This window comes from Morone saxatilis, unplaced genomic scaffold (genome assembly GCF_004916995.1).
Source record: "Morone saxatilis isolate NCDOM2014 unplaced genomic scaffold, NCSU_SB_2.0 Contig2, whole genome shotgun sequence".
NCBI lineage: Eukaryota > Metazoa > Chordata > Actinopteri > Moronidae > Morone > Morone saxatilis.
Window position 1 is genome coordinate 26,934,473 of NW_023339762.1, and position 11,048 is coordinate 26,945,520.

At 46.9% G+C, this 11,048-nt stretch overlaps 1 protein-coding gene across 1 annotated transcript in view; it reads right to left on the bottom strand.

Annotated features, from left to right (window-relative positions):
• Positions 1 to 1,046: 1,046 nt before the first annotated feature.
• The window catches only part of LOC118330696 (laminin subunit beta-1-like), a gene marked incomplete at its 3' end in the record, with an annotated part of 17,715 nt that continues 7,713 nt past the window's right edge, over positions 1,047 to 11,048 (bottom strand). The window contains 4 exon segments of the mRNA XM_035665346.1: positions 1,047 to 1,248; positions 1,456 to 1,576; positions 2,611 to 2,738; positions 3,120 to 3,278. Coding sequence (XP_035521239.1) covers positions 1,047 to 1,248; positions 1,456 to 1,576; positions 2,611 to 2,738; positions 3,120 to 3,278 — 610 coding nt within the window.

Genomic DNA, 11,048 nt, shown 5'->3' on the forward strand with positions numbered 1-11,048 from the left:
AAATCCGAATGTGCAAGCTGTAATGCCATTTCCAGCAGTTCAGGGCTTCGAGCGATTTGAATGTAACTCCGCCACAGGTTCGCTATGTATCGGATTGACTTTCAATTCGAGCACTGAGCAATCTTAACACATTGGTGATCAAAAGGTTAGATCAAATATTGAGCGTGTGGGTCAAACGGCTGTGTCCTGTGGGTGTGTGGCTGAATTTCCAAGTTTTCCATGTGAAGAGTCTCGCTATGAAAGCGTAAAGTCTTTTTGCACAGTATCTGAAACGCACAACAACTAGAGTGGTCTCCCTCATCTGCTGGCGATGAGGGCTTGGAGTGGGTGACGTGGCGTGCCTTGCGGCTGCGGCGGGCGGACCTCCGGGCAGCCCAGATGTAGGTTGAGTGCGAGTAGTGGTCCCCCCAGATGCTGCTTTGCAGCTTTAATTAGTATTATTATTGCTACAGTTACTGTTGTTGCTGTTGTCGCTGCTCGTTGTCCCCCATCTTACTGCTGTTGTTTCGTCATCATCTTTCATGTCATCATCATCAGTCATACTACTTAGTGTAGTTGTTGCCACTTTGTGTGTGTCTGTCTGTCCTCTCTCTCTCTCTTCTCTCTCTCTCCTCCAGGCCCCAGAAACTGGTCGAGGCGGACGAACCACCCACCTAGCCGAAGGATCTCGTCCTAGGTTTCTGCCTCTTAAAAGGCACGTTTTTACCTTTGGCCCCCGTCGTCAAGTGCTTGTCATGGTGGAAACTGTTGGGTTAGAGACCTGCTCTACTTGAAAAGTGTCCTGAGATAACTTCTTTTATGAATTGGCGCTATACAAATAAAATTGAATTGAATTGAATTCTCTGTTTTCATACAGTGATCAAAGCTTCATCCTCTGGATGTTGTTGGTACTGCAGAGAAAATCAATAAAATTTGGAAGTTTGGAACATTTCAACCAGTTGGTCAGAGCCCATATGGCACACCTTAGTCACAGAATATAGAATAAAGTACTGGTTGGAACAAATCTTGGACACACAGTGGGAGATTGTGAATGTGGAGTGGTGTACCTTTAGCTCCCTGGTGCAACATGGCGGAGATGCTAAAGATGAAGTTTCGACAGATGTCAGTCATCTGAGACTTGATGACACCCTGGCTGTTCTCAAGACAACGATAGCGCTGGAAAGTTTCCCAACCACTGTTCCCGATGGAGTCTCCTCCCTCTGAGGCTGTGAAGATCTCTAGGTTCTTACAGTGAGGCATCAACACAATCTGAGGACAAAGAAAACCATGACTGAATATAAAACTTTAGGTGTTGGACAAGACAAGATATTTAAAGACGTCACTATAATGGACTATAATGAGCATTTTGGATCATTTTAGACCTCACATGATTGATTGAGAGAATAATCTGCACTAAGGTTAGCTGTAGTTTTTTCATATTCTATGTGTTTGAAGATCAGATCAGAGGTTCCTCACCGAGTCAATGAGTGTGTATGGAGACTGGACGTCACTGAGGGTCGAGTACAGCGGCAGACTGAGACGAATTGTGTAGTTCAGACCAGATTCAAAACAAACTGGTCTGGGAAGAACCACGTACCTAAGGTATAGACGGGAAACAAAACAAACATTTCACTCACAGAGAAATTCACAGTTGAAAACACATGACCAAACACAACTACAATAATTTCAAGAGGACATAAGTGGAGCTGCTCAATAATACAATCAATAAAAGCTTATTAACGCTTATGCTCCGAGTACCTTCTCTCTCTCTCTTCCCTACAGTGTCAACAGTGTGCAACACTAGCTAACGTTATAAATGGAGTCCGCAAACATCTACAAACAAGTCTAACAAGCTGCAGCTGGCTGGCTAAGCTTAGCTATTTGAGTGGATATGTTAGTTGTCTAATGTGAGCTTTCTTGCTAAACATATCGCTATCAAAATTAGTTTGCTAACATTAGCTCCCCCAGCTAACGTGATCCATGATACTAACTTATGTATTCTGACAAATTGTGTTGATTTTAGCCAACAATTAATAATGTAGCGGTACAAAGCTAACAATAGCTTTCTACTAGCCAAGAGCGACGCGAGGCATGGGCATCCAGCAAGCTAACTGTAGCTAAGCTGAGGTTGTCTTCCTCGTGGTTTTGGCTGATGGGGTAATTTGTAAATGGTGAGCTAGTTAGTAGCATTACATGGCTCCAAATAAAATATAGCGAAAATTGCAAAAAATAGTTAACGCTATTTAAAATGACTGTCAGTTATTTACCCAGCGTTCAGTGTTTGTCACTGTTGGCTGGCTCCCAGTATGATGCAACAGGATGCTGACTGCAGTTCACTGAACAGCCACTGGTGGCACTGTTAACTACAGTTTAATGACAGTTACATGCAGAAGCTTTAAATTATGATAGTGAGAGCTGTCACTGTATTCAAATATGGTGTAAAAATTTACATCTTTATGGAAAACAAATCTGTATATCATCTGTGTAAAGATGTACAATAAATATATACAACAGAATACATAAAAGAAATCTCATCATCGTAAACAAACTCCTTTTTTCCCCCAAAACCGTCTCTATTGAACCTGAAATCAACTTATACTTATACTTATTATATTTTTTAACTAATCTTACCGTGAGCCAGGGTGAAGTGAGATCATCTGGTTGTCATCGTCGGGCACGGTGTTGACACAGCGACTGTCTGCTCTGATTGGTCCGGGTCTCATCACTGTCATCAGAACCTCCTCCCATTGGTCAGGCAGCTGCAGGACAAACAAACAAAACTTAAACTTTAAATTTTAACTTTTTAGAATTATTACTTATTCTTATACTTCTACACACAAATGTATTATTATTATTATTATTATTATTATTATTATATTCAGATGAAGCACAAACTTCAAAATTACTGGACTGCATATAAATTGGCTGGAGAAACATAAAACTTTTGTATTTTGTGTATTTGTTAGATTTGTGAAAAAGCAGCAAATGTGCGATAAAAGGTTGTGTGTATTTTCTGTAAGGTGTTAGGAATACACTCTGGGGTTGCAAATGGTTGCCTGTTAATGTATCTCGGCAGCATCAAATCACATGGTTTGGGTTTGCTGGTGGGCAGAGTTACACCTTGCTGACAGCAATCCTACCTGAGGTTCGTAGCGGATGATAATGTCATACTCCATGGAGTGGGGGATGTTGTCCAAAGAGAACTCCAGAAAGGCCCCCTCTGGGACATTGACCAGACCAATACCTGTCCAGGTGGGACTACGGTCAAGAGGGTGGTGCCTTGGGACCACCGTTACTTCCTAAAGAAACAAGAAGACCAATGAAACATAATTTGTGCTCTTTGTCTTTTATTTTTATGGTTCACATCATTTAACAGCAAACAGTGAAGAAAACTGTACAACCATTTTCACCAGGACAAGAAGAAAAGTCATGAAATGCAAACATTTAGTCTTTTTGAAGTTTACAACAAACTTTAAATTAATAAAAGATGTCTGGATGTAGACCTGGTTGCTCTGTGGTAGATGAAACAATGGCAACCTAAAGGAAAGTCCTGCTGCAACATCACCAGCAATCAGCCGTCCTACGCGTGGTGGTAACAGACTTGACCATGTTTACACTCCCTTCTGGGAAATATATAAGGCCCTTTCTTATCCCTCAGCAAATTTTGATTACATCTTAGTTCTGCTTCTGCGTATACACAAATCCGAAGAAGTACCAGAAGTAAACCAGTCTCCATCATCCATGCAAGCTGTCCTCAGAAGAACAGTTTTCTACTTTTCTCTTTACTTTCTGTGTAACGTTATTTTTACAGCAATGTCTCTGAAATGAGGAAGATGTTCAATTATCAGCTGCTCCAACAGTAGAGACAAACTTCAACACACAGAGTGTCTGAGACCATACACAAAGTCTCTGCACATGAATGTAATAATACTAATTAATTACTAATATAACTGAGACCACGATTACCTGCTGAGCACCAACATGCTCCCATTACAGGACATCAATTGATTCTGAATACCTATGACAAAACATGAATTTATTAATTAATTACTAATATAACTGGTCAGTGCTGATTGATTAGCTAGTACAGTAGTGTTACACAGTACATCAGCTGAAATGTTTGTTCTCTATTATTAGATTTTGTGGTAACATTTTAGTAAGGATTCAAATCTGAATAACACTGAGATCTCATCTATAATATAATATATCTCCATATAAGGAACCTTCATCAGTGACTGGAGGCCATTGCCTAATGTCAGTCCAACTAATGCTCTACAGTAATTTGTTGGCACCGCCATCACGCCGTCCCCCGCGCCGCACTGGGCCTCTCTTCTCGATCACGTCATCCCCGCCGGGGCCGCGCGCGCACTGGCGTCTGACTCACGTCATGGTCCGCACCTGATTCCTTCATCGTCATCGGTCATTACTATTAATGTAGTTGTTGCTACTGTTGTTGCTGTACATCTGTCTGTCTCTCTCGGTTTTCTCTCCTCTCTCTCTCTTTCTCTCTTTCCCCCCCAACTGGTCAAGGCAGATGAACACCACCCTAGAGCCGAAGGGTATGTCCTAGGTTTCTGCATGTTAAAAGGCAGTTTTTCCTTGCCCCGTCGCTAAGGTGCTTGCTCCATGGTGGTACTGTTGGGTTCTCTGTAAATGTTAAAAGGAGTTCCGGTCTAGACCTGCTCTATTTGAAAAGTGTCCTGAGATAACTTCTCGTATGAATTGGCGCTATACAAATAAAATTGAATTGAATTGAATTGAATTCATACAGACAATACAATTAAAGCTCTGTAAACTGTTGTGAGGACATCAAAACAGTGGACGCATGAAGCTCGCGGAGGATCTCCAGCGTGTTTGTGACTGGTATGTGTTCAAGACTGCTACGCCGACAAGTCTGGACCGAGTACACAGAGGGCTGTGACCGTCATACATCAGTTCCCGTGCACCGCGCACTTGCTGTGGTCAGCCATGCGGCTAGAGCATGGAGCTATACTCTGACTGAGCCCCGCGCCGCCGCGTCGCGTATACTGCTGGTTCCTGTCTGGAAGGGGCTCAGACACCATAACCAACCTTCAGACATAAAACCCCCAGCGTGACGGCGGGCCCATCGAAACTGACTTTTGCGCTGCCGCGCAAACGACCTGCAACATGAGTGCTCACGTCGCGCTTTCCGGGCCGAGAGCACCAAGGACGTCCTGCGAGCGACGGACACATCCCGGCGGCCCCGGTGAACATCACACAGCCACATCAACCGCAGTCCGCCGCCACACTTCAGCTCACGCAGGCAGGCCGGGGCCCATTTCAAAGGGCGCCGGCCGCGCGGGCAGGCGGGGGCATCCACGCACCGCGTGACGTCTGACTTCCTCGCCACCTGGTCTTCGATTATCTAGGTGTCGAAGACAGCGACAAGACGACGGGTTGCGCAGTTTCGCCGCTGTACTCGGAGCGGCGAGCACAAACGCGTCCACCAGGCGCACACGGGCACCCGACACTCATGACACCGGTCAACGCACTCAGACCATGGACGGTCAGCAGCCTTTTAGTGATATAGATCGGCGCCGGCTGCGCTCCGAAGGTTTTAGGACAATACTCAGGGTCTGACAATACACTTCGGCTAACCACGTTGCGGCCCAACGGGGGCAGCAATGCGACATAACTGCGGCGCGGTTGCTACCTCACCAGTAGTGCAGCGCGTGTGACCAGGTCTCTCCGGCGTGGTTATCGGACGAACGCAAGCAAGTGCACTACCACCGCCAGGCGGAGCTGCTCGCCGCTGTTTCTTCAACGTCACCTTTTTCCAAAATTCTCGTGTTTTCGCGTCTAGCCGTTCTCTTCTATTCTGTGCTCCACCAAACACTACACATTCACGCCGCATGCTGGACCCACCAGCGCACACACTAGAGACACTCCAGCCAACGAGCGCCCCCCCGCCGGCCCCGGCGGGCCGGGGCGAGGGCCCGCCGGCGATCACATGCGAACAATAGGGAAAGATCAATGGCTTTTGATATTGGACTTGGAATTTTTATGCGTTATTTTTCTTTTTAGTTTTTAGTTTTCAAGGTCTACTCGATTCAATTCACTTATCAGCACACAAGGCTTAAAAGGCTGGCCTTACAGGTCCCAACACTTGGCGCACCTCACCACAGCCTCAACTAGCGTGTAGTGAATTCCAGAGCCGATGAAGTCAGAATCCCGGATTCAACCCTCGGATCCACCGAGCGTCGACCAAAACAGGGGGGTGGTGACTCCTGCACGATGCATTGGCCGTTCACGCGGCCGATCACACGCTTGGCAGGAAGCACAGGAATTGAAAATGTCAACACCAGAAAAAGAAAACTGAACACACGAACAAACAGGAAAGGATACTTTCAGGCAAACTGCACCAAAAATAAACTAAAAGAAGGTGAAAAACAAACCAAAAGGCGACAACCATTTTTATCTTGAGCAGTTATTTTCTTTTGCGTCCATCCAGAGGCGAAGCTGGCCACTCCTCCTTCAAGAGAAAATAGAAGTTTACATCCTTACAGTGTTCAATTCTTTTGTGCTGAAATGTCAACCATTATGTCCTCTTGAGCTTGAAGAAGGGGCCTTATGGCCCCTTTTCTCAACCATCCCATATTCTCCAGGGGAATCCAAAGTCAGGAAACGCAAGCCGTGTGAGCAGCACATTTTAGTTGACAAAGAGTTAAAATCTTGTTTTCATTTGATGTGTGGAATGGATACAATATTAATCTACCAGGAGCTGGAGAATGTAAAGAATGCATTTTAGTCCTACAACAATGATAAAAGGAAAGTCATTAACATCTAAAGGAGTTTTGCCAAACTCCTGGATCTAATTCAATCCTGAATTACATAGTTTATTTTTTATCTCCCAGCTCTGTGATTTTGTACTTCCAGCTACATCCTTGTTTCTTTCTTGTGTTGCAGATTTAAAACAAGAAAACTAGGATCTTGTTTAAGTTTCATTAGAGACACAAAGACACCCGTAACATGCTAGCAGTTAGTTGTTTAACAGTTAGGCAAATTAGCCCAGTTAGCTGTGATCTTGGATCTGAAACCCACTGGTTGTTGACCGGCTTGCCTCCCCCCCAGGTCAACAACGTCCACAATGGCCCTGCCAGGCCGTCATCATCATTACTGAGACCGGCCAGGTCGTTCAGACGAAAACCGGACACACACCCACACCGCAGATGCTCAGAGATTTTTAGTCCCCTGTAACAGAAACCTGATTTAAGCTGAAGAGGAAGTCATTCAGGCTACACACACCCACCACAATAACACATAAACACCACAAACTTCAAACCACGACCGGGATAAACACACACCCCACATAAACATATGCTGGTGTAACAAACCCAGTAAAACTGTATCCTGAATGTTATGTTCTTACCAAACACCTGTTCACAGTCCGTCACGTCACCCAGACCGTTTACAGAAGCAACTCCTGTTTCTACTGTCGCAATGGATTTCCCTCCGTGAACTGTTCCCACCGGAATTGCGCAGGTAGCATGCTAAACATGCAGTAATAATACACAGTGAGCAGTGAGGTCACATCGCTGAACGCACGCAGGTTATCAATACACAGTGACAGTGAGTGTACCATGCCTGAAACGCCAACATAATAATACACAGTCCACAATGAAAGGTTGTACATTGCTGAAACCAGAAATAATACACCAGTGACAGTGAGTGTACGGCTCGAAAACGCAGTTCATAATACAGCAGTGAGCAGTGAGGTGGTACATGCTGACACGCAAAAATAGAACCACACCCAGTTACAATGGAGTGTACATGCTGAAACGGCAGAAAAATAGATACACAGTGAGCAAGTGAGTGTACACGCTGAACACGCAAGTGTTCTGTGTATGTTGATCACTGCTGTAGGTGTTCATGTCCAGGTTGTACCCTTGCAGCCTTCAAGGCTCGGTCCAGCTCCCATCCCCAAATCGATGTGCATTCTTTGCAGCTCCCACCCAGCGTTTCGCTCCCACGTTTGACTTTTACCAGCGACACTGACGCGCCCGATCAGACTCGGCTCCGAAACGTCATGTCATCCCCGGCGTCACCATGCTCTCCCCCCATTCTCAGCAGAGCCCACTGGGTGTCACAGTTACAGGCGTACAGGAACCCACACACCCAACCAACACATTCACACTGTGAGCGAGGCGACAGAACTTCAGAAAAAAGTCAAAGTGCTGGACTCAGTGTGTGGAGCTTCACGTTGGCAGATGTTGCGGGTGCTCGAACGTCCCCGCCTCTGCGGATGCTGTAGTAAACAGGTTTTACACGTGCTCCACAGTTGTCCAGCAGTGTCTGTCGACAACACTCGTCACAACCCTCCACTGCGACATTTCCTGAAGCCACGAACCACGGGCATGGCCATCCAAAGAGTGACACTGACGAGTCTCGAGCTGCCTGGTTGCAGGTTACACTCTAACGAGCGACAACCAACACCAGGAACAGAATCATAGATCGCCGACAGTCAGAATGGATTGGATTAGTTCGATCATCACAAATCGCCAATCTCTAGTAAAGACAAACTGAAGTGCACAGATCGGTGCGATCAGGACTCAGGGTCACAAAAGTCCTAGATCTAAGCTTCACCTGAGAACGCAAAGAAGGACTGCGGGTTGTACTGGCTTTTTCTAGTCAGGAGACCCCAGCAGCACCAAGTCCATAACGAGACTCAGTAGGACGAACCAGTAACACACGGCCGTGTCAAGCAACCCCCGAAAAGAGGCCAAGAATCAAACCCAGTATCCGACGACACCAGAAGGGGGACGCCAGCAGCAACCATACCGATCCAGTGCGACGGAAGGTCAAGACGAGCGAAACTAGCTACTAGCTGACTCGACCTTGCAGAGCTTGTGTTGCGCGGTCCTCAGCCTGGTCTCCCAGGGAAGGTCGCGATGCGGAAGGTCCCTGACCACTTCTCACAGTTTTCCAGCACCTGTTAGTGATTGGTGGTTCACAGCATAGAGTGGACGGGGACCGCGCGCCGTGAACGTGAATCAGACACAAACCACCATAAAATAGATCCATCATTCAACTCACATGTTCCAGCAGACCGTGGCTCCCCTTCAAACGACTCCTCATTTGCGCTCCTCCAGGACTCACCATGCCCCTCCTGATCTTCCCGGCTCCTCGCGATGGGGGCACCACCTCGGCAAGGCCGGTGATCCGTAACACCAAAGCAGTTCCTCCGGACAACCGGGCGGGCAAGGAGCCGGCCCCAGGGGCTATCAGATGGCACCCAGTAATGCACCCTCTCACCCCTTTTGATCTACATACCCGACGAATCCTAGCAGGTGTCTGCCGCAAGTGTCGTGCGCAGACTTTGGTGAACTTCACACCCGCAGCGTTCGCTGATCTTCCCAACATGGCGTCTACCAATCCAAATCAACAGCTGATCAGGTGACACCGATTAATAGCCCAACACATACGAGATCAGCTAGTCATCTAAACGTTTACAATAATGAGTTGACAACCTGATGCCAACCAATCCGACATCCCAGCATCAGAACGCAGGTCGGTGTGAGGAAACACTCACTCTGGAGGTTGACTGCGGCGCTCGTAAGGGGTCATGATTCTCGGCGGACCCGCCTCCAGAACTCTGGCGAAAATCACCTGGGAAAGAACACCAAAAACAATTACCATTCCTGTGACATCCACAGACTAACCCTCAGTTGTCGGTTCATGCGACATAATTCGTTCAACCCCAGTGGTTAGCAGACTAGTGGACCCTAGCATAACCCCTCCTCTTCCAGCGCGACGGCTAATAGAGCGTAACCGTGAGCTGACAACCAGAGACACATGGACTCCCCTGGCATTGCGAGACCCGGAAACGAATGGGACAACCGAGGGGCCCGCGGGATCCTCGCAGTCATTAGGCGAAGGGCGTCACGCATAAACAAGCACGCTTCCCGGAACACTCACCCGCACGTCGACGTGACCGATGGGGCACGCACGGGGGTTCGCGCAGCAACGTCTGCGGCACGAGATTAACTCGCTTAACGGCGAACAGTTCTCTCACACAGGAGCGACCGAAAGAGAGCACGACACCACTTTTTCTCTTCTCTGGGCTGGGACGAAGCAGACAGTAAGATCACGTACTAAAACTGATTCTCTCACGTCTCGATTTTTAACACTCGCTCGACAGTCTTTTTGGAAGCACTAGGGCAGACAACAGGCACCACAGCTCAGACGCAAATCCAGATTGCTTTGTGGACTGCTATGGCCTTATAGATGCCTGAAATAATGTCGCCTGTGTAGGAACTTACCTCTGAAGGTCAACTGAATGATGCGTGTGAAGTGAAACTCGGCGGGCTCCCAGGGCGTTGAGCTGGACGGTGGACCATTCTCAGCACTTCTGCAGCAACAGTAAGCGAAACAGGGAGACGACAGGCACCTCATTAAACTCAACTCACAGCTATAATCATTTTTGTATTAGAACTCCGCGGTTCTTCTCTCACACCAAGCACTGTCCGTGATTAGGGCTTATTGAAAAACGAGCCAGTTTAGCTTGTTCTTCCATACACCGCCGCAACGACTCCAGCGTAAATGTAGTCTAAACAGCCTACATCCAGCACTCTTATTATCCTCTGTTGAATATTTTTTTGTCAGGTTCTCTCCCCCTCAATCAGCGCCACCAGAAAAGCGTCTGGGGCAAACAAAAGCAAAACAAGTGTTGATTTATCCTAACCGTAGGAAACACACATATGCGCTTTGTGAGAGCAATGAGAATCTACATAAAAAATTCCCCCCGTAACTGATGCAAGTTTGTTTTTCGCAAATGCCATTTTCTTTAATTTGTACTTTCATTATTTTCATTTAAAAACATGGTTCGAATATACAAATGACTGGCTTACTTGAACTTCCAACTTGCCCGCTGCCACTGAACTCACAACCCCTCACAGCCGCGTACGCATACCCAATTATGAGAAACACTTCGTCTCACAAGTACCTCGCCGCTTGATCTTTGCTAAATTCCTGGACACTACTTTGTCGCGAAAGCGGGGCTTTCTGTCTCTGACACCAGAGGCGCCTTCTTGTTACACTAACGTAATGTC